Below are 24,671 nucleotides of genomic sequence, written 5' to 3' on the forward strand. Positions count from 1 at the left end.
CGTTTGGTGCGACAAGTCTGTCACGCCGCATGCGGTGGCGTGACAGACTCGGGCCTAGCTAGTGCCACACTGGTTACCACATGCTGTGGCGGCAGCGTGGTAGGCCTATCGTGTCGCATGCAACGGTGCGACAGCTTTGTCCTGTCGTGCCACGGGCCATGGCGGGATCAAAAGGGTCATACCATAAAAATAAAATCGATTAGTGGTTATTTTTAAAGTATTAATAAAAAAATTAAAATAGAAAATTATGTAAGATGCATCACAAAGTCCACCTGTCTAAAACTGCAACCCAATAATTTGGTGTTGTGGCTGCATCGGCCTAAACATTTTCTTCACGAGTCATTCATGTGATTGATTTTCCACGGCGACTTTTGACAATACTTGTGCTCTAAACTATCTTGGTCTTCCAATCTCCTTTTTTAATAAGGCATTTCTTTAGGATAAGGCTTTAATTCCTATATTACTATTTTATTTATATGGTAGGAATTAAAGTACGAAACTACTAGCTCCTGGACGTTCGATAATTTTTTTTATCGAATGCTACGTTGCAACATAAAAAATACATGCTTGCAACATCTAAAGACATGTACTGAAACAACATATCAAGATATCTGGATGTGAAAGAGCAAATTCCCACAGCAACATCATAGCTCTGTTTTGTAACATCCATTCAAAAACATGCAACATCAAAACAAGATTGCTACAACTTCAAATTCATACAGGTGCAATATGAAAAAAGCTCCTCCATGAAATCAACCAGCGAGAAGAACACCCCTATGACAACATGAATCTCGACCTTAACATCTCGAATCAGCCATTGCAATATTCAAAAAGTCTAGTGTAACACCATAGAAAAAAGTAGTAATGGTGCTCCCCAACGGCGTGTCGGTGTTTTACCGACAAGTCTACCTAGGGATACCAGTCTACCTAGGGATACCCTTAAGTAGTACAGGTCAGTCTCAGTGGAAAATGTCATTGCACAGTTGCCAAGAGTGCCACATCACGTTGACACTAGAATAACATAGCCACTCTCAGTGCACAGTGTCATAGTACAATTTTATAGACAACTTACAGCATTAATGTAACGTCCCGCCTCCCCGAGGCCGGACCCGCTTACATCTGGCTGCTTTCTAGGACATAGACTGTCCTCACAGACCAACACCAGTCTTTTCTGCACACTTTATCCTCACTCGTGCGCACCCGGGAAGAACTTCCCGGTCGGTCACCCATCCTCAAATTTCTCCGGGCCAAGCACGCTTAACCTCGGAGTTCTTTGGAGACCGGCTTCCGGAAAAGAAGTTGCAACTTGTTGGTACGAGTATCCTATTAATTCTATTAAGCCCTGGGCCGGGGTGTCACATTCTCACCCCCTTAAGAGACCGATGTCCTCGTCGGTCAATCCCAAGCCAGGAACATCCTCTCTTGGCCACGTCCCGTACGTCCAGTGCCAGCAGCCCCTGTGCCACGTCCGAGCGTCCAGTGCCAACGGCGCATCCCAGATGCCCGTGCACTGACCCGCCACGCGCCCGTGCTCATGCCTCCGCACTTACGCCCGTACGTGCCCGTGAAACCACGAGAGTCAGCTCTGATACCATTCTGTAACGTCCCGCCTCCCCGAGGCCGGGCCCGCTTACATCTGGCTACTTTCTAGGACATAGACTGTCCTCACAGACCAACACCAGTCTTTTCTGCACACTTTGTCCTCACTCGTGCGCACTGTGACAGAACCGCCAAGTTAAACGGCTTAATTAAGCGTAATGGCCATCATTTGAATGCATCAGACGCATTAGCTTAATTAAGTGTAACCTGATAGCCTGTTTCCAACCCACAGGCCGATCGAAACACACCAGAAGTCTCGCGCGACGGCGAGCACAGACGGTACCAGCATAATATAATTTCACAAAATAGATAATAACATAAATATTTATAAAACAGCTTTAAATTTAGAATTTACATAAAATAAATGACAGCAGCAGAAGAGAATATGACCTGAGAGAAAGAAATTTGATTGAGAACCAATAAAACAACATGATAACTATGAACACGTGAGGACATCACATCGAGCCCACTGATGCGAATCCTGATTAGCTTCTATACCTGAAATAGGGTAAACAACAAACACTGAGTATACTAATACTCAGCAAGACTTACCCGACCAGTGGATATAACTTAGCCCACATATCTAGACATGCAAGGCATTTGGCTGATGGTTTATTTTGCAGAAAAAGCAACTAAAGTAATTCCTTACTTTCATTATTTTAGCTCCAGGTTCTATATAAATTAACTCTCATCTAATATTTGCATAGACCTACTATAGCAATCATGGTGATGCCAGCAAAATAATTCAATGAGATCAATATTTTATATAAACATACATAACTCACATTCTACATTTTTGCTACGGTGTGACAAAGAGACCAAGGTCCTCATAACCGCGAGACACGGCGAATCGATCCGATTTAACCTTGCAAGGTGGACCTAACCAACACGGCACGTATTTACCCCGTCGGACAATACAAACCAACCATTCCCCTCCCCGCCTCGAACTACAGAACCTCCCCACCTACATATAGTCAGCCGGGCTCAACGTGAGACCACCAAAAGTAAACATATGCATCCCGATTCTCCGCGACTACCCGACTCGCCCTAAGGGGTGGTGATGAAGTTCTGTACTTTCGAAACAAGGCAGTACTCGGCTTACCGGTTTCGACTACCTCCTACTCCCGGCATGCGGTTAGTACAATTCAATCCCCGATCAGCACTGCCACAACGACCGGTCCTTGATCGACACAGGCAGGGCTAAGACAACCAGGAACCATGTCCTGCTGCCATACCTAAACATCATTATTCCCCGCCCGGTCTCACAATTCCATATCACTTTCAATAACTCAGATACTATAACATAACTATACATATAACTTATATCTCGCGAGTAACTGGAAATTACTCGTCTTCTAAACATCCTATATCTCGCGAGTGACAAGCAGTCACTCGACTTCTATCGATACTTATTAAGCATAGCGTTTCTATCGTCCTCTACATACTAGTATAACTCGAGGAGACCTAGGGATCATGCAACTAGGGTTTCAAATAATTCCTGAACCTAATGCACAAGTAATAGAAACATAATATAGGTGTCATAGTTTGAAATAAACGGATGTGCACCGGGGCTTGCCTGGGATGAACACTGAGTCAGTGTTAGTTAGATGATACTCGCTTGGCGAGCACCTGCCTTCGGTCATGCACATCGGGATCCATCCATCCATCTTCTAGATGGGTCCACCATTCACCGTCTTCTGGCTCGGCTTCAATGTCACATCCCTCACGAGGTTCATCTATCGTACCTAAATGAAATGCAGCAATGCATATGTATGAATGCACAGTTCTGAGTTGCTCAACAATATAGATGTTATTACTTTTCCTTCACGATAAAGTTGTAGTCTAACAAGTAGCAAACAATCATATCACATGGGCAATCATTTATAAAGTAGTTAACTACATTTCTATCTACCCATGGCATCATGATCAATCAGCACCAAAGAAGTTCACTAACTGCACAAACAAGCAGTAGTTGATTCCTATAACATGCGGTCTTGGCTTGCTAATAATTAAATAACTCAGTACATAAACAACAACAATTTCAGCAACAATTATTCTAAACAGAAGGTACAAAGAGCAATCTATTCTGTAAAAATCATGTCATTTCATGCATCTATTTAATCCGAACAATTCATTCATTCATACAACTCCTAGAAAAAGATTGAATTATACAAGTCAGACCAGAGCAAAACAGAAGCTGAAAATTTAACAGGAGGTCGACACAGGGATTATTTAGCTACTGTGAATTTTTCATGATTTTATCTATACAGAATTAATTCTGAGAAAATAAACAAAACAAACATCAATCTAACAAGATTCATTTTTAACTTCTGTTCTAGTCATGAACTGGTGCTCAAACTTCATAGACAAGCTAATATATTCAAAAAGAACACTCAGAAATATTTTCATGATTTATAATAAATATAAACTATTTACCATAATTAAAGTCTACTAAACAAACATTAAATCAAATAAATAGTTACTCATGAGAACTGACCACGAAATTTTTATACCAACACTAGTCTCACATGAACAAACCACTATAAAAATTTAAGAGCATAACAAGGCTCCAAGAATTAATTAAGAAAAAGAATAAACAACTAGCCTTTATGCACCTAGTAACATAAATCAAATTTTCTAGCAAAAAGTTTCAACTAACAACCAGCATATTATGATTCTACTGCATAGAGATTTTCACAAGGATTCCAAAACAACTAGATTTGCTAATTTACGAATTTTCTACAAATTTCTATTGAATTTCAAAGTTTACAGCTAGAAATTACAAAGGAGTCCTTAAAGCACTATTCATATGAGTCACTGTCTATTCAAATAACCCCCTGGACTTTCTTGAATTTCAATCCGAGGTCCCTGGCTGGGGTTTGAAACAGAGGAGGCGGTGGTGGCCGGATTCCGGCGCTTGGGCTCGTCGGCGGCGAGGGCCCGGTGGGGGAAAAGCAAGAGGAGGATGAGCTCTACCTCGGGGTGGCTTTGGTTGGAGCTGGGATGGCCGGAGAGGGCGGCGCCGCGGAGAGGGGTGGCCGCCGGCGGACTGGGCCGGCGGCGGCGGCGTTCCGGCGGGCTTGGGCGTCGGCGAGCGGGTCGGGGAGCACCAGCGGAGCGTGAGGGAGCTAGCTGTGGGGTCGGTTGGGCGCGAGGAAGGCCGGAGGAGGGAGCTCCGCAGTGAGCAGGGCGACGGCGGCCATGGGTGCCGCGGCGGCAGCTCGCCGGTGGCTTGGGGCGGCGGTGAGCGGGCTCAGGAGCTTCTCTGAGGCGAGAGGGTTCCGTTCCCGGGGTCAATTGGAGCCGGGGAAAGGTGGACGGGTGTGCTCCACGGCGAGGTGAGCTTGGCGGGGTTGCTGGCCATGGCGGACGGCATGGGAGGGCTCAGCCTTGGCTCTGCAGTAGAGAGTGGAGGGTGAGGGGGTGGAGGCTCGGCACGAGTTTTGCGACGTGGCCTAAAGGAGGAAGGCGTGGTCATGGGCGTGGACGCGCGTCGCGCACGGCGTTAGCGGGCGGCGCCGTGGTCGATTTGGCCACGGTGACCATGCACGGGAGAAAGAGCAGAGAGAGCTACACGTGTGCTTGACATTTTTGACTCAATTTGAATCTTCAAACTTCGTTTAAGGCTCCTAATCGAGTGCTAATTGAGGGGTGTTACACGCACCCGGGAAGAACTTCCCGGTCGGTCACCCATCCCCAAATTTCTCCGGGCCAAGCACGCTTAACCTCGGAGTTCTTTGGAGACCGGCTTCCGGAAAAAAAGTTGCAACTTGTTGGTATGAGTATCCTATTAATCCTATTAAGCCCTGAGCCGGAGTGTCACAATTAAATAGTACAACAATTGTGTGATCAAATATGTCATGACTTGATAAAAAACGGTCTCAGTGGGGAGTGTCATCCTCATATCATGACTTGGCAACCGTGCCATGAGAGGGTAACTCTGTTGCCACATCAGCAATTGTGCTTATGTGTTATAGTCTTTAATACCTATGACACTCTCATGACTCAAGTATTGAGACTGGCCTTAGTTGCATAGGAGATTGCTGAGATCAGGAACACGATGGTGCAAGCAACACGAGGGTTTAGACATATTTGGGCCGCAAGAGATACGTATTATCCTACGTCCTATGTGGTTTGTATTGCTTGAGAGATGATGAATGATGCGTCTCTCTAGGTTCTCTCTTAGGCTATCTCTCTACCGATCAAGGTACCCAGCCCTCCTTTAAATACTTCAGAGGGTACGATTCTAGTCGGTTACAAGGTAGGAGTCCTAGTAGGATTACAGGGTAGAGTAATAGTAGAAGTCCAACTACTTTGTTTCTTGCGGGTAGCTTCCTTATGGGTAACCGGAGTTCTATCTCCAACAAGTCTCCGAGCGCTTCGTAACCGAGTAGTGAAGGCTCCCGAGTACTTCCGAAGCTATCTTCGAGTGCCTTGTACTTCACCTAGACCTTGCCTTCCGAGTACTTCCTTGGCTACACTGAGGCTGTGTGGTGCTCTTGCTTGAGTAGTTCTGAAGCTTTCAGAAATAATCCATTTAGAGTAGCCACCAAGTCTTGGGTTGAATTGAAAAATCAGACTGATGGTCAATTTTGAATCTTAAATTCAATCAATTTATTTTTTAAAATATTTTTGAAAAATAAATTTTTGATGACACATATCCACTAGTGCCCGAGCTTTGTATTCAAATGGGAGAGGAGCTCTAGCCAGGACAGATCTACCTCCTGCTGTCCCGCCGAGATGCAGCGTCGCCGCTTCAGCGATGAGGTCGCCGCGCTCGCGGTCAGGGCCAGCTCTGCGCTCGTCGCCGCGGCTGTGGTCGCGGTCGACAACGATAAGGGCAGCGCGCGACACAGAGAAAAGCAAGGGTCTGCAGCCCTGCAGCGTTGGGAGGCGATGTGTGCTAGGAGCAGAAGAGCACGCGTGGCGGAGAAACTAGTGGCCGAGAAAAAAACTATTATTTTATTATTTAGCCAACAAACAGAGTTTTCATGTTCGCTCTCAAGACATAGAAATTTCCACGTTAATTAAAGAAAATAAGAGAAATTAAAATTACCCACCACTGTCATTATGATAAAAACGACCCAAAATACCCATGTGTCTGACTAAATATTGACCATCATGCCATTATAAAAAAAATTAATCCAACCATTGCCATTATAATAAAAATTAACCCAAAATACCTCTATGTCTAACTAAATATAACCCACCACGCCATTATAAAGAAATCAATCTAATTTTTTATATAGTAACGAGACTCCAAACAACTAGCGTTGGGTAAACTAGGAGGTTCTTAAAAATTAATTTTAATTTATTTTTTCTACAGGCATAAACATTGTAAAAAAATTCTGGACAAGCTTCAGAAAAATATGTGTACACCATAGCACCACACTCGAAAAAGTAGAAAAATTGTAGACTCATAGTGTACTGAGATATCTTATTATTTAGCCAACAAACGGAGCCTCCGCATTTGATCTCAAGCCATAAAAATTCCCAAGTTAATTTGAGAAAATAAGAGAAATTAAAATTACCTACCACTGCTATTACGATAAAAATCATTCCAAAATACCACTGTGTTTACTAAATATAACCCACCATGCCATTATAAAGAAATTAATCCAATATGTAACATAGTAATGAGACTCCAAACAACTAGTGTTGGGTAAACTAGGAGATTCTTAAAAATTAGTATCATGATTTTTAATTTATTTTCTCTACAAGCATAAATATTGATAAAAAAAATTCCGGACAAGTTTCAGAAAAATATTTGCACACCACAGCGGTGCGGGAAAAAATAGAAAAGTTGTAGCCTCAGAGTTTATTGAGAAATACTATCATTTTAGTTGAATAATTGTAACCTTATAGGAGCGGGAATATTATTTTTAGCATACAATCAAAATATGTACAGACAAAGTTAATATGTGTTCTATTTACTAACATTTCAGTTAAAAGTCATGTCGAAACTAATAAATGGCACTGAAAAAACCCAGAAAAGTCATGTCGAAACTAATAAATGGCGCTGAAAAAACCCAGAAACAATCTTATGTCAACCATTGTTTATCTCATTATTTTAGTCAAATCAGTTGCAGCATATTTGAATTGATTAAATGAGTAACCAAGGCTAAGAGAGGAACAAAATAGTTGTAGTAAATCCATATTCCATTGGAAACGATAAGGGGATGAGAAAAAATAAGAAAAAAAGGAAAATGAGAAAAAAGGCTATAAGTCTGTGCGGATAGGATTCACACGCTTTTTCGATTCTACAAACTAAGTTGGGAATGAGAGAGTAAACCTCTCTTTTCTCTCTCTCTCCTCTTAACAGCAAACAAGAAGCAGCATCACCAGCAGGCGAGTACTAGAAAGACGCCAAAAATATGTCAAAAATAATACTACCTCCAAATGAATAATGATTTGTTTGCCATTAACACGATCATCAAAACACAACTTTTAGTACTATTAAAAATTTACATTTTAGTGAAACTAATTATTTTTAATAAACATATACAACAACAAACTTAGAACTATCTCAAAATGATACGCAATTCAAACCTAGAAGGAGTACAAAAATAAAATCAAATTATTGATCCTCAAAATAGTTTTAATAGATTTTGATTTTCGTCAAGAAAAAAAATTACTTTATGAAAGCCGATTAAAAAGGTGTAACCTTCAATATACCTATACCAAACCGCACAAATAATAAATATAAATTATTAAATAATTTAAAAATATAATATTAGCGATGGTAACATCTAGCCGCGCAAATGCGCGGGTGGCCGTCCTAGTAAAAAGAAGAATGGAAGGATCGAGAAGGCGGGTACGCGTGGTGTGGAGAGCTGGACACGTGATTAGCATTACCCATTAAAGTATATAATCAATCATAATGAAAATATTTCTGATAGTAATGCCACCATCCTTGTATCATAAAAAATATGTATTTTTGCTTTGCTCAAACAGAACAAGCACTACAATTTTGAGTTGAGGGAGGACATGATTACTTTATTATTGCTGTCAATTACTTTGGTGCGAAAACTCGCTCACATCATCAACCATATCTACCACATAGCTACTTGTTCATCCGGTTTCGTGTAGACGGAGTCGAGAGACCCAGACAGAACTCGCAGTCGCACCCATCAGGATTCATGCACGTGCCGATGCCGTTCTTGTATTGACTGGCGCAAGTCTTCTTGCACATCTGGGGATTACAAGGCTTGCCTGGGTACAGGAGTACTGTCTGGCCGAAACCTTCACCGTCATGTCTGCAAATCTCAACCGAAATAAAATGGTAGCGGGTCATTAATACCAATATTTTGATAAAAAATATACTCCCGAAGAATCGAGGTACCTGAAGATACTAGGAGGAGGGCGATGGCAGCAATCAACAGCGGACTGATCCTCATCGTGCAGGCTATAACAGTAGAAATGTCGAAAGTTTGGACTCGAAGAGTATGTTGTGTCGATGGTTATAGCTGCACCAAAGTTCATGGATCCCATATATAGAGAGGCTGTGCTGAAGCTATATTTGGATAAACTTTACATCACGACGTCACGCCTAAAAATTCATAAGATCCATGTTAATTAGGAGCTATATTTGGATAAACTTTACATCACGCCTAAAAATCCACAAGATCCATATTAGGAGCTATATTTGGATAAACTTTACATCACGCCTAAAAATCCATAACAATTACTAGTAGCTTGTTTTTGCAGGGTTTTATATGAATACGTTTGAACATTCCTAAAAATACAACCAGCATGTTAAGAGTATTTTTATAGCTCCTGCTCAAAAAAAGAGTATTTTTATAGCTCACATAATAGGGCGAGGCGGCATGGGAGTGCCGCCGGCCCGGGGCTGGATAAACAGTGGGCGTTGGCCGGCAGCGGGCGGTGGGAAGAAGGTGGTGTGGGTGGTGAGCGGGCGGCGTAACATCGAGAGCCACCTGCTGGGACGGAGGATAGTTGGATGAAGAAGATAACCGGCGACGGGTGAGGAACGCCTACGATAGTTTGCACGCACTTGCACGAGCGAGAAATAGACACCCAAAAAAAGACTAGTGACACAACAATTCAGATCTCAACACGCAATTTATTTATGATTTTTGTTCTTCTAACAACGTTCTACTACAAGGCCAATGCCGTTAGTCGCTAGATGTTATTTGGGGAGTCATGGCTCTATCTCTTCTTTTCTCTGTTTCACTTCACCACTCGGAACTCCAATTTCTTTCTCCTTCTTCTTTAGCTTACTTTTATTTTTTTTCTATTTATTCATTTATTTTTGCTCCAGACGCCAAGAAGACAAAAGTAGGTGGCAAGTGAGTCCAGGTGGACATTAGTATGTCATCACACATTGGAAATTTGGCCTGCATGCAGGCAGCGCCCCACATCTATCTGAATGACCTGCCAAGAAATTTGGCAGGCAGACGCATCTGTCTGTTTTTCTTTCTTTTTTTTTGCGAAATCTCCATGCTTAGTTCGTTTTTGACCCCACGCCCGCCGATTCGTCATAGGAGTAAATGGACAATGGATGTAAACAAAGGCAGGAAACATCTGGATCCAAAAATCAGCTGCCCAGCTTTAATCAGTATTTTGCCACCACAACACCAGGTAGAAAGAGAAACTAGATAGCCTTATGCGTGGAGGTACATTCATAGAGAAGTAAATTGTACCCATCATACATCAACTTGTGTGGTTGTATCACTTTAGTCCAACAAATTGTAAAACACACAAGTTGATGCATGAACTTGTCAAAAGTATGCATCTACGGTCACACATACACCATATAGCGAATTTAGGTCACAAACTTTAATGTGGAGAAGAGGAAGGACCATAATACAAATATACATTCCCCTTTAATCGATCGGTGACCTTCAAATGATCCGAGTAAACATCTGGAGAGCATGGTCTTCAATTTGATGAATGAGGTTAGTATCTTTTTACTTGCACTAACTCTTTAATAGCGCCAAAGTGAATGCCAGTAGTATCTAATTTATTTCTGCTATAGGATATGTTACACACCAAGGCAGTCACCTAGGCCATTACGAGTCTTTTTTATTTTTTTGAAATATTTTTTTTCGTGTGATTGTAATGGACCAGGTATGAATCTCTAGTGCTGTCAATAGTGTTTGTTCTGCAATATTCTTGTTTGTTTTTTTTTCAACTTATATTATGCTTTTGCTTATAATATTCTAGGCCTCGAGAATTCAGAATATTAAATTTTGATGTCACACTATCAAGAGTGGCCACAAAAGCAAACAACAGATTTATGATCATATTTAACAAGCTATCGACAGATCGAACTGGGTAGTACTAGCATCATCACATGGCAGAGACCAACGTCAGCCAAGAGATATTTTGTATTAGGGCCCTCCCTCTTCTTCACATTAAAGCTTGTGACCTAAATATGCTCTGTGGTGTACGTGTGACTGTAGATGCACACTTTTGACAAGTTCATGCATCTATTCGTGCGTTTTACAATTTATTGGACTAAAGTGATACAACTGCACAAGTTGATATATGATGGGTGCAATTTACTCTTCATAGAGCACACACCTATCTTTTACTGTTCCTCCGTTGCTACATACAGAGGTAGAGGTACGAGCACTCGCACCGTTGGCCATCAACGCAGACGCCTATGCCGCCGTCGAACCTCTCAACGCAGAGCAAGCTGCAGGCCCTCTGAACGCACCTCCCACCCGGAGGCAGCATAATCACCGAGCACTCGTCTTCAGTGTTGGCCGCCATACCACCTGCAATCGATCAGGGAAAAGCTCATGATCCTGAAAAAAAAAGGCATCTCTGCAAGAAACCGGAGTGTGTCTAGGATGACTGAATCTAGTACCTGATGGCGATGCGACAAGGACCACGGCCAAGAGGAACAGTGATGTGTGGGTGCTCTTCATCTCTTTGGGAGACTAATGGTTTGCGGTGGTGCTTGGCTCATGGATCATCATTAGGTGTGGTTTTATAGTGAGGATGTGCACATTGCTAGTGCCCTCAGTTAAATGGATACATTGCTAGTGCCCTCGGTTAAATGGATATGCATATATGTACATGCATTAAATTCTTTATTTTCAATTTATTTATGATTCGCTTTTGGTTATGCGGTGCTTGCTGCTTAGTAGGTCTGACGTCTGAAAGTCTACATACACTACACATGTTCGAAAAAGAAAAGATATACACTCTCTGTCTCTATCTCTATCTCTAGTTCTCTCTCCATCTCTAGTTCTCTACTCTCTACTTCTTTCCTTCTTTATGGTATATATACTGCTTGTGACTAGTGAGCATAGACACCTGAATGTTTTGAAACAGGTGTTCATCATCTGCTCTTGCTAGCTTGGGTGAAGTGAAACATGGCACTGCTCGTCCCTGGTGAAATGAATTTAGACTTCCCATTATATTGACTTATGAATTGATCTAGATGGAATGCTTTAGAAGCGATGAATGCATCCCCACATCAAAATTCTGAGATCTTTCATGTCGTTCCGCGTTCCTACCACATTGTTTGACTTGAAGATATTATCAGACGCGAAATTAGAAGGCTTCGTTGCGCAAATAATGGTGGTGAGATACAGATAACCATGTTCACAATCATGTTCACGGACGTGCTGTTCCAGAGAAGATGACAAACCGCCAGAGCGCATCCGGGCTCGGCTAGCACCATCGCGGGGCATACTGTGCAAGCCTGCGTCAGGTTAAAGCGTCCTGCTACTCTTCCGGAACCCCTACGCGTCCGTCACAGGCCAGCACATGCTCTCGCGGCAGCGCCGGCGTGTCGGGCCTCGGGCGCGCCATGGCCAGATGCGACGACTTCGGGGCGGCGCCCAGGGATGACGGTGGCACGGGCCGGCGGTTTCTCCACCGTCTTCTCGTTTCTAAATTCCGCATTACGGTGTAGGCTGGGGCAACCGGTCTCTGTTCCGCTACTTGAGAGGCTGCTCATCACTTCTGCATCATCCCTCCGAGCGGCGTACGGCGCTCATCGGAGACGCTCACCGCTCACGTAGCATCGCCGCCGGCACGTGGAGAGAGAACGTGACCAACAAATGGATACCGTGAGGGAATGGCATTGGCATTTGCAGTCGGTCGGCATTCGGCAATGGCTCCGCGAGGCAGCACGAGCACGCGTCGCGGGCTGGCGCTCGCCCGTTGCTAGATCCATGGATGGCGCGCACAGCGCCCGGCTGCCCGCTAACCAAGTCTCTGCCCGACGATCTTTCTGCCGCTTGTTCTGTTCTCAGACGCCAGCGAATCCTCGTCAGCTCTTTCGCGGCGTTTTGCGTCAGTATCAGCTCTTCATTCCTAAAAACCGCAGCTCTTCAGGAAAGAAATCGTGCGGTCTAGCAGTAGCAGTTGCCAAGTGAATTCTCTCTCTGATAGGAATGCATCCCTATTCCGAAAGCAAACCCTTTTTTGAAACACGTAAGCACAAATGCACTAGTGCACAGATCAAGATTCAAGAAGCTGTAAGCAGTAACTTTAGCAATCGAGCCCGTTTATCTGCGATTGATTATTGTTCATTCAGCGCAATCAACAACAGCCGCGGCCACCACATAGTACTAGATGGTCCATTTCATAGCTTCTAATATAGGATACTATAGATGTCATCCGCCCAGGCGCCGGTCTGCGTGTGGCGTATCAGATGTCAAGAGGAGGCGGCTTGCACAAGTACGAGCATCTGCAAGCCTTGCCAAGGCACTGCCCGTCGCCCTTTAGCTGGCTCAAGCATTTGCCGTGGCACGTCTTGACGTCGCAGCCGCCGGAGTAGAGGGTCTTCATGCATGAGTACTCCGGCGGGAGCTCGTCCAGGCCCGGGCCCGGCGCCGGCGAGTACTCCAGCTGGAACTCGTCCGGGCCCAGGCCCGGCGCCGGCGCCGGCGCCCACGCCGTGCAGATCCCTGCAGGGAAAAATGCAGATCACGTTAGTGCAACGAACAGATGCTACTGCCGTGTGATGAAAGATCAGTGGCAAGAGAGAGCTACCCGTTGACAGTAGCACCATGGCAACTGCGAGGAACAGTGCTCCGTGGCAGGTCCTCATGCTCGATGTTCGTACGATGCCCGGCTACAGATGCAATTATTTGATTGTTTACTGTAGAGATAGGGACCGAGCGAGCGTATATGCATTCTGATGGGTTGTGGGGGCGGTTTTTATAGTGAACAAATTAAGTTCTGAACTTAATAACTCACCAATTTTTTATTCATTTTGTTTAGACGATCACTTGGAGTAACTGACAGCAAGATATGGGCAGCAGTACGTTATGCTTCTTGTACAGATACGAGCAAGTATAGCATAGTTTCAATGTCTGCCAAAGAAATTCATGATGTATATTTAGCCTACAAGTTACTCCATCCTGATTTGTACTACTAAAAATTAAGGAAGAGTAACTAGCATCGATTGACAACTGTAGAACATAGCAGAGGTCATGACAGGCAAACTGCATCTTAGACACAAGAAAGGGGTTCGGTAGGTCGAACTTTTGTGCTCTGGCAAATTCAGGTCTAGACTCTAGAAACAAAGGAACAAGTTATGCAGCACACTGAGCACAGTGTGCTAACCTAGCTGCACAATAACAAAAGAGCAAGTTATGTATTTAAGAACAACTTTTCTGTATTTGTGACTTGTGGGCATGACATCTGAATTATTCGGAGCAGGTGTTCATCATCTGCTCTTGCTTAGGCTAAGTGAAGCATGGTATTCCCGAATCAAAAGTACTGTTCTAATCTCCATTTTGTGGAATACTTGAGAACCGGGTAGTAGCCCAGTTGGTCGCACCCCTGGTAGAGTACCGGGTGGACTCTACCAGATGTCGAGATCGATGATCTCCTTCAGGTGTAGTAGAGTAGACTCGACGTTAAAATGAAGTTTGAGGAGTGGAGTAACTCCTTCCCTGTCCCTGTAAAACATCAAAATGTATGTTCCCCTTCAGAACTAATGTTCTGATGTAAATCCTGTAATTGTTTCTCTCTTTTGAAATAAAGTTCAGGCAGCCTGAGGGTGGCCGTACTGTAGTAACTACTTGAAACTGGAATTTCCCTGAAGGTGAACATACCCACACGGAATTACAAAAAAACCGACAGGAAAAAGAAAAAATAATTTCCGAACATACCCACATGGAATTACAAAAAACCGATAGGAAAAAGAAAAAATAATTTCTCTATGTGTACACCGACAGGGAATAACCGCCAGAGATAAAACGGCAGAGAAATAACAATTTGCCCGTCGGTTTTTTATCCCTGAGGGTTTTTACAATTTCCTTGTCGGTGGACTTCCATCAGGGAAATTTGAAGTCCCCAGATCTAGACTTCATTTTCCTGTTGACAAAAACCCACAGGAAAATTATTAGCACACAGGGAAATTCCAAATGACTAGACCTGGCCATTATTTCCCTGTCGACCGAAACTCACACGAAAATAAATTGCAAAGACAGGGAAAAGTTCCGACAGGAAAATTCATTTGCAAGCAGCATTAATTCAAATAAAATCTGAGCAATTTACAGAACAGTGTATTCATGACAACTTGATCATACATATATGTCCAAATGTTTGGTAACAATACAATTCATAAGGATTTCCAATGCAGCAAGTAAACTTTCACCTTAAACCACTACCTTGAACTATTACAGCTACCAAGCGAACCAAAACCGCAGTTTAACAATCTACCACAAAAGCCTTGACGTGGCTGCTAGAATCATGGTTTGCTCGCTGCCGTGCCACCATCTATTCAAGTGCAAGATTCCAAGGCAGCATGAGAAGAACCAGTAACCTGCATGTGCATGGCTTAGATTAGTTGCTGCAGTTATTTATCCCTATTTGAACAATAGAAAACTGAATAGTATCACCACTTTCTTGCGTTGTAACTAACACTTTTGTAGCTGGAGTTTATGCTAATTGTCACAGTTAACAAAATTTTACAGAAGTTAACCCTAAAGTTTTTTGAACCTTTACTGGTTTCTGGGTTGGAAAAGGAGCTTATAAATAATTAATGGAAAGGCACATATACTCACAATTGATTAAGCAGCTGATAGACATTGTAGCACTGGCTCTGGTATTTCCTTCCATATGTCCCTATAATGTCCCTGCAAGTCATATATAATTCAGATTGATCATGCTATGAATTGTGGAATCATTTGGTTCTTGAATATTTGGTTTTATCACAGCATAGGACTTCACCTAAGACCTGTAGTTATTATCTTGCATTACGTGGACACATATATAAACTTCTTTCCACCTATAGTGAATTTTTTTGTTCTTTAAAGCTAAATGGAGGTTCAACTCAATCATAAAGTCACAATTTCTATCATGCCTTCTTGCACATTTTTTGGATATTGGCACTAAGAAACAAAATTCTGCAAGATCGTACCTCTAATAAAGCCAGGTGCAATTCCAATAAGCACAACCACTTCTCTGTATGTGCATGGCTTAGATTAGTTACACAGAATTCCGGCACCAGTGTGCTTCAAGTCTAACTTTATCTCATCCTCGAACTTTGCTCTACAAGGAAACAAAGCAACAGCAGCAAGCGCACCAATTTAGACACGATCACAAGTTTGACAAATAAAGAGCAGGAATGGCACAAAGAATTTCTTCTTACAGACGGCCCTAGAAAAGAAACATCTTACAGGCTGCACAACAAATTAGCTTTCCCCAAGCTAGCAGCCCAAAATCATAGATCTGGACATGTTCACATCAGGCAAAAACAAATCACAAGATCTAAGAACGAGATGCACTACTAAAAGAACAAGCAGTAATAAATAAGAAACTTGAAGTACTCAAGAACTACTAATATTGCAAGTCGCAGTTGCCACCTGCTAGCAAGGTAGAAGGGAAGCAGAAGACCTGGCCGTACCTTAGCTCGCGTCGTGCTGCTTGGCTCCTCCGTGTGCCCTATGGCCGCTGCTCGCCCACTCCGGGCCGACGCGGGGCTGGCGGCATGGAGACCTGGTTGAGGCGCGGGGCCAGCGGCGCGGAGGCCAGGCGGGAGCGCGGAACCGGCGGCGCGGGATGGGCGGCGCGGAGGCCCATCGTTGGCGTGGAAGCCCGGCGGGGGCGCGGGACCGGCGGCGCGGGATCGATGGGCTTCGCGGAGGCCCGTCGTTGGCGTGGAAGCCCGGCGAGGGCGCGGGATCGGCAGAGTGGAGGCCCATCGCGGGCGTGAGGCCGGGGGCGCGGAGTCCCGGCGGGGGTGCGGAACTGGCGGCGGCGGCGGCTTGGAGCGGCGGAGGCGGGCACAGGAGGGGAGAGGATGGGATGGAGGCGGCTGAGCTGTGCTGTGTGGATAGGGTGCGGGCGTGCGGCAATGAAGGGATGCGGAGGAGGACTAGGGTTTCAAAGAGCAGCCAGCCGTCGGATCGGATGGATCGACGACCAGTAAAAACTGGGCCGTAGGCTACGTGGTTGGGCCGAAAAATGATCTGTTTGTGGCCTGTTTAGTTTTTTTTTATTTTCACCTAATTAAGGCACCATTATGAAGTAATATGCAAAATAAATTATCTTAAATACACAAATTATTTTCACCTAATTTAGGCCCATAAGATTATAATAAAACTTTTAAATAATTTTGATAAAGTGACAACATACATTATTCACAAATGAATACATCTCTGAAAAAGGTTCTTATAACTCATGCTAAACTTTGAGATTTGACTATCTCAAAATATTTTCGAACTCGTATGCATCTCAAATTTGGACACAAACTTGTGTTCATCATAAGAATATAAAATATTAAGTTACATTATTAATTGTTATATAATAACATATTTTTCTATTCTCCATTTATGTGGGAGAAAACAAGGCGTATAAAAGAAGATCCAAAAATAGCAATTAACATACAAACATACGCTATTAAATAAAATACCATGATTTTTGAAAAATTTAGAAAGAAGAACCATAAAATTTTGAGATTTTATGAGAGAGATATACCAATTACAAATTTTTATTCTGGATTAAAAGGAGAAAGATGAACTATTGATGCGTTCTTCCTCCCAATCCTGATGAATTTCCTTGTGTGTTTTCTCTAACTCACAGGGAAATGAGAAATTCCTCGTGGGCCATGTCAATTTCCCTGTGTGTTTTATCTAACCCACGGAGAAATGAAAAATTTCCCTGTGTGCCATGTCAATTTTTCTGTGTATTTTATCTAACTCTCGGGGATATGAGAAATTTCCCTGTGTGCCATGTTAATTTCCCTGTGTGTTTCATCTAACCCACAGGGAAATGTTGAATTTCCCTATGGGTTTTGATATTTTCCTTTGTGTTCTTTCAAAATCGACACGGAAATGTGCATTTCCTTGTGTGTGCATGAAAAAACCCTCAGGGAAATTCGGCACACACAGGGATATTCTGGTTTCCAGTAGTCGTTTCCATAAAAAAAAGTGAAGCATTGGTGTAATTGTTTGTGTCTCTTTTGAAATAAAGTTCAGGCGGCCTGAGGGTGGCCGTACTGTAGTTTCCATAAAAAAAATGAAGCATTGGTGAAATGGTTTAGGCTGCCCAGATTAACGTAAGAATTAGGGAAATGTATTAATGCGTAGGCCAGCATGTATTCGCAAGACGATTAGAATCGATGAATAATAGCTCTTCGATGTTTTGGAATAACCTAAGCCGTGTACTTGGCATTGTATTTTGGACCGTTCTTTTTGTCTATTAATACAACGACACTTAGTCGTCCTGCGCGTTCGAGAATTTTTTTTTTTGCACTCTTATTTTGTTTTCACGGACAAATAACATCAAAATCGCAATGAAAAGGATTTTTGTTCCGGCTAGCAATGAAGGTGGGAGGACAGCGGCAGCGGCCAGGCAGAAGGGGGAGCCAGTGAGAGGGGAGAGAAACAAATGAGCCTAAGAAATGACCTGTTTGTAATATATAGGGGTCTTTGTGTAAGCATTCAAATTGTGACTAATAATTGCAATCCAGTTATAAGGTAATTTGTAAAATTCCGGGAATCCACCAACCTGTAGGCCCTCGCCAGTGGAGCTTTAACGTGCGCTGGTTGCAAGATCCAGCTCGACGAGGCGGCACATGATGACATGAAGAAGAAGAAGTTGGCATGCGCTGGTTGCAAGATCAAGCATTACTGATTGGGCTGGGGCGTCGGCCAATCTCTGTTCCTCTTCTTCACTGAAGCTTGTTAAAACTCGGACCTTGGGGTAACTCGACCGCGCTTTTCCGCTTGAATACGGTGGCCGTCCACGTCCCACGGCTGCTCGCCAAGATTCAAACCGATCCACGGTAGCTCGCCTACTTGCAGCCGATTGGTCTGGGTCCCGACAAAAAGAAAGCCTGCGGTCTGGCAAGTCTCTTCGGATTCATGTTTGCGTTGCCCATGTCAGAATTCAGAGAACGTTCCCGTTTTGCGTTGGCACAAGATTCTGTTGCTGTATCTCACACCGTTTGCTGCTTAGCTTTGTGCTGGCAGGTAGCACAGGCGAACAAATCAAGACTGAAGATGCTGGTAGCTGGTAAGCAGCGAGCAACGTAAGCAATCTAAACAATTCATCTATTATTATTGTTCATTCAGATTCGGGACAGAGTACGGAGTCCATTTCATACAGACTCTAGGATACTTTGGATGAGCTACCAATCTCACACATCACCCCGGCCGCCTACATTTGTGGCCTATCAGATGTCAAGAGGCGGCTGCTTGCACTTGTACGAGCACTTGCAAGCCTTGTGGATGCACAGCCCGTCGCCCTTCATCTGGCTGAAGCATTTGTCGAGGCACGTCTCGGCGTGACAGCCGCTCGAGTAAAGGATCTTCGAGCATGAGTACAAGCCCGGGCCCGGCTCCGGCGCATGCTTTGGTGGGAACTTGTCCAAGCCCAGGCCTGACGCCGGTGCTGACGCCCGCGTTGCGCAGATCCCTGCAGGGAGAAATGCAGATCACATTATTGCCATGAAATCCATGAATGCAAGGTACGGTCGTGTGATGGAAAAAATCTCTGGCACTGCTTAGAGATGGTTACCTGTTGACAGCAGTAGCGCCATGGCAACTGTGAGGAGCATGTTGGAATTGATCTCCAACGGCCAGATCCAAAGATCTGGCCAATCCCTTGATTTGCGCCCTGATCGGGGGCGTTCAGCCAAACATGGCTGGTGGGCCCCCGTCGCCCGCGCTATAAAGAACAGGGAGAGGGACCGGGGCACGCAATCCTAAGTTGACCGCCGCCACAACCCTCTCCTACAGTCCCTACCGATCTAGGGTTAGCGCGAGGCCGACGGGAAGCTCCGCCACCGCGACCACGACGTCCTCCTCCGCCAACCCCGTCATCGGCCAGTGCCGGTGGAGGCCTGAAGGACGCCGGGACTTGCGCCGTCCACTGCAGCCGCCGGATCAGTGCCTCGAAGAGCCGGACTTCCTCGCCTCCATCCTCGGCTCCATCGACGCGATGGCGCCCACCGGCAACGGCTCCTCTGCATCCACTCCCGCGGATGGTCTGTGTCTCTCATCCACCTATCTCTCTTTCTCTGTATCTCTCTTGTACTAGGTATAGAATGAACCACTTGATATTACACCTAGAACTTGTACCCCAGTACTCGATTCGTACACTAGATGTGATCCTAGTCTAGAAATAGAAAAGATCAGAATGTCAAACATTGGTATCATTCGCCGATCTAGTTGTAGATCGAAGTTTTTGGGGTAAGAATCCTCAGATCAACGATTCCAGAACAGAGAAGGAGATGAATGATCTTAAATCGGTCACGAATCGATGAACCAGAACACAGATCGATCTCGAATCGACCAAGAACCCAAGAACCCTAACCCTAGACCCAAGAAAAACTCCCGCGGATGAATCAAGAACCCAACCGGGGGGGACTTACCTCCTCGGCCGCCGTTGGCTCGCCCGCGTAAGGTGCAGAACCGGCCGCCGCCGCTCAACGTCGCACATCCGCGCGCGGGGCCGCGTCCGCCAAGCAGAACCGGCACACGGCCCGTGCACCACCACCAGTCCGCTCGACGGCGGCGCGCTCCCACTCGGTTGAGCGCGCGCGCCGGCGAGGGGACCGGCGGGGGGCGCCGCCGTGCTGCCGACCTCCCTCGAGCCGGCCGAAACCGGCGCCGCCGCTCCTCGCGAGACAGAAGGGGGAGGAGAAAAGAAATGGCGCTAGGGTTTGGGCGCCCCGTCGCCGACGCCGGTTTTGATTCGGCGAGAAGGCCGGGCAGCCGTCGGATCCGATCCGACGGTCTGCATCTGCAGGCCGGCGAACGGGCCGATTGAGGCCCAGGCGGGGGGCGCACGTGGGCCGTTTCGGCGGCCCGTTCGTCCGCTGTTGGGCCAAGGGCCCAGGCGCCGGGGGGCGCGCGACCGTGGGTCGAAAAAGGCCACGGGCCGCATGAACAGTTACAGATTTCGTTTTTTCTTTTATTTCAGAAGCAATTTGAATATGAATTCTGGTTGAATTTGTTTAGAATTTGAATCTCTGCAAACAAATGCACCAACGTGTATTATTTTTTAGAACAGAAATTTACAAGAATTATGCTTCTGAATATTTAGAATTTTACATGTTTCCGCTGCAAAGAATTTATTTTGTCTCTATATTATTTTGAACCAACGAGACAATTAATATAGAGGCCTATAGAATTTTATTTCTCATAATTTTCAGTATATTATAATGTTGTAATTTCTGACCAAAGTTGATATTGCAATATTATAATTTTATTCAGAATTTTGTATACATTATATCTTTTTCTGCCCAACGGTGATTTAGATTTAATGTACAGATTATTGCATGTTTTAATTTTGACCAACGTTAAATTGATACATGCATTTATTGTTGTCCTCACAAATTTTGAATTCAAATTTCAGGCTCCAATGCTATGACTTATGTGAATGCCATTCCTGAACTGGATGGCAACAACTATGGGAAATGGTACCAGAAATTGGAGATAGCTCTGGCGATGGCCAATATAGATTTGGCCATCACAACGCCAGCTCCACAAGAACCAGAAAAGCCCGTACGGGCACAGAATGAAGAAGCTGCTGCTTGGGCTATCCGAGAGAAGAATTATGACTCTGCTATGACCAGATATGATGCTGACAAGACACGTTGGAATGATTCCAACCGCAAGTGTCTTATGGTCATGAAGGGTTCCACTTCAGATGCCATCAAGATGGCGATCCTAGATTGTGACACCGCTTCAGAATATTTAGCAAAGGTGAAGAGTCAGTTTACTGGTTCTTCCAAGGCTTATGCTGCTATTCTTGCTGAGCAGCTTATCACCAAGAAATACACTGGCGGTGGCATCAGAGAACATATCTTAGAAATGAGCCACATGGCCAACAAGCTTAAGACAATGGACATGCCTTTGCCAGAAAAGTTCATTGTTCAGCTGGTCTTCAAGTCACTACCAAAGGCGTTTGAGGCATTTCATGTCAACTATAACGCTTTTCCAGAAGATTGGGGCATTGACAAGCTGATTGGCATGTGTGTTCAAGAAGAAGATCGCCTTAAGAACTCCAATGGTGGTGAGCTTGCTTTTCAAGTTCAACACAAGAAAAAGAATTTTCAGAATAAGAACTTCCAGCATAACAAGAGACCTTTCCCACCTGGCAAGAATCAGCATGAGAGTGGTCCTTCCAGACCACCTCCACAGAAAGACTGGGAAAATTTTCCAGTTGAACAAGACCAGTGCCTGAAGTGCAAAAAGAGAGGGCACTACAAGAGGGACTGCCCAGAATTCCTGAAAGAGTTGTTAAGAAAGGGTGAGGACACCATTACTTTTGTAGATGAATCCCTGTATTTAAGTTATGACAAATCCACTTGGTGGATTGATTCTGGTGCAACTACTCATGTTGCTAATTCTTTACAGGGATCAAGTATGAGGAGGACCCTGCCAAGAGGCGCAAGAAGAATTAAAGTTGCAAACGGTGTAGAAGCTGAAGTCGAAGCCATTGCAGAATTTCATTTAGAATTATATAGTGGCTTTGTACTTTGTTTGAGAGATGTTCTTTATGTACCGTCTTTGCAACGAAACTTAATAAGTGTGTCTAAATTAGATGATGACGCTATCGCTTGTCATTTTGGTGATGGAAAGTGTAAGATACAAGTTAATTCAGAATGTGTTGGTCTTGCCTTCCGACAAGACAAATTATATTTGCTTTCATTATCTGAGAATGTGAATGCAGTATGTTCTGAGAATAAAAATGCCTCCTCATATGAGAATGTTACTAAGAAACGCAAACGAATTAATGCAATTTCGTCGAAATTATGGCACTGTCGTTTAGGCCATATTTCGAGGGGGAGAATAGAGCGCTTAGTGACAGCATCAATTCTTCCACCGTTAGAATTTTCAGATTTAGAACAATGTATTGATTGCATTAAAGGAAAATTCGTTAAGAACATAAAGAAAGGTGCCAAACGAAGTGCGGGAATTCTAGAAATAATTCACACAGATATATGTGGACCATTCCCTGTCACTACTGTAGATGGTTATGTTTCTTTCATAACATTTACAGACGATTACTCGCGTTATGGCTACATTTATCCAATTAAAGAACGATCAGAAGCATTGGATAAATTCAAAATATTCAAAGCAGAAGTAGAAAACCAACATGATTTAAAGATTAAGATAGTCAGATCCGACCGTGGGGGAGAGTACTACGGTCGACACACCCCCTATGGCCAAGTTCCAGGACCTTTTGCAAGGTTCCTTATGGAAAATGGCATAGTTGCCCAGTATTCTACACCGGGCGAGCCTCAGCAGAACGGAGTAGCAGAAAGAAGAAACCGTACCCTGATGGATATGGTCAGAAGTATGATGAGCTACTCCACGTTACCGATTAATTTGTGGATGGAGGCGTTAAAAACCGCCATTTACATTCTTAATCGGGTGCCAAGTAAATCGGTGCCGAAAACACCGTACGAACTATGGACAGGAAGAGAACCCTCGCTTAATCATTTTCGCGTATGGGGCTGTCCAGCTGAGGCCAAAGTGTTTAATCCAAACATTGGGAAGCTAGATCCCAAGACAGTCAGTTGCCATTTTATTGACTATCCAGAAAAGTCTAAGGGATATCGCTTTTATTGTCCCGACAAACACACGAAGTTTGTAGAAACAAGACACGCTGCCTTCTTAGAAGATCAGACGATCAGGGGGAGCATAGTAGCCAGAAAAATAGACCTTGAGGAGAAGCGGGTATACATTCCCACTCCGATGATTCAAGAGCCTTATTTCTCGTTACCTGTGCTTGTGGCACCGATAGAGCAGGAAACTGGAGTGCCAACACCTGCTGTCAGTCTACCTGACGTCGCAGTGCAAGAAACTGCAGGTGCCACCACCTGTTGTTGGTTCTCCTAGCTTGGCATTAAATGGAAATGAGGACCCTGTTCCTCAGGACCAAGTAGAACCCGTTGCCATGGATGAGGGGGAGCAACAACAGCCTCCTGTGCAAGAAATACCATTCGCAGTGGCCCCGAGAAGGTCACAAAGAACTAGAAAACCAGCTATTTCTAAAGACTATGAAGTCTATCATAGTGAAGAAATACAGAATGAGGGTGATCCCACCTCTTTTGAAGAAGCCATGAAAAGCGCCAATTTATCCAAATGGTTTGCAGCCATGGAAGATGAAATGAGATCCATGAATACCAATAAAGTTTGGGACTTAGAAGAAATTCCCAAAGGAGCCAAAATAGTAGGCTGCAAGTGGGTCTACAAAACGAAATGTGACTCCAAAGGGAATATAGAAAGATATAAAGCGCGGCTCGTGGCAAAAGGCTTCACGCAAAGAGAAGGAATAGATTACAATGAGACATTCTCTCCGGTCTCATGTAAAGACTCTTTCAGAATAATAATGGCCTTAGTGGCACATTATGATTTAGAATTGCATCAGATGGATGTAAAAAACGGCATTTCTAAATGGGGATTTGTATGAAGATGTCTACATGGCACAGCCCAAAGGTTTTGTCATGGAAGGCAAAGAAAATTTAGGATGCCGCTTGAGAAAATCGATTTATGGCTTGAAGCAAGCCTCGAGGCAGTGGTACTTGAAATTTGATGAAACAATTAGAAAGTTTGGATTTAAAGAAAATGAAGAGGACAATTGTATTTATGCGAAGTTCAAGAACGGAAAATTCATTT

The 24,671-nt window shown here is 44.2% G+C and overlaps 2 protein-coding genes across 9 annotated transcripts; one reads left to right on the top strand and one right to left on the bottom strand.

The window, feature by feature from the left end:
- Positions 1–13,047: 13,047 nt before the first annotated feature.
- Positions 13,048–16,889, bottom strand: LOC120657351. Of its 8 annotated transcripts, none has more exons than XR_005668140.1 (5): positions 16,442–16,870; positions 16,187–16,266; positions 15,956–16,086; positions 15,600–15,671; positions 15,045–15,358 (listed from the first exon to the last, which is right to left on the bottom strand). XR_005668140.1 is itself a non-coding variant. In XM_039935652.1 (4 exons), exons 2-4 carry the CDS (start codon positions 13,795–13,797, stop codon positions 13,231–13,233), a joined length of 357 nt encoding a protein of 118 aa, XP_039791586.1. In that variant the 5' UTR covers positions 13,798–14,489; positions 16,442–16,889; the 3' UTR covers positions 13,048–13,230. The 8 variants fall into 8 exon arrangements, 1 of the variants encoding a protein (XP_039791586.1); XR_005668141.1 differs by having other exon boundaries at positions 16,215–16,266; positions 16,442–16,869; XM_039935652.1 differs by lacking the exons at positions 15,045–15,358; positions 15,600–15,671; positions 15,956–16,086; positions 16,187–16,266 and adding exons at positions 13,048–13,490; positions 13,576–13,657; positions 13,783–14,489 and having other exon boundaries at positions 16,442–16,889.
- Positions 16,890–19,759: 2,870 nt separating this feature from the next.
- LOC120657353 lies at positions 19,760–22,508 on the top strand. Its single transcript, XM_039935653.1, has 3 exons — positions 19,760–20,026; positions 21,400–22,296; positions 22,404–22,508. The coding sequence occupies exons 1-3, from the start codon at positions 19,981–19,983 to the stop codon at positions 22,448–22,450; spliced, it is 990 nt and encodes a 329-aa protein (XP_039791587.1). The 5' UTR covers positions 19,760–19,980; the 3' UTR covers positions 22,451–22,508.
- Positions 22,509–24,671: the final 2,163 nt, after the last annotated feature.

This window comes from Panicum virgatum, chromosome 1N (genome assembly GCF_016808335.1).
Source record: "Panicum virgatum strain AP13 chromosome 1N, P.virgatum_v5, whole genome shotgun sequence".
Taxonomy (NCBI): domain Eukaryota; kingdom Viridiplantae; phylum Streptophyta; class Magnoliopsida; order Poales; family Poaceae; genus Panicum; species Panicum virgatum.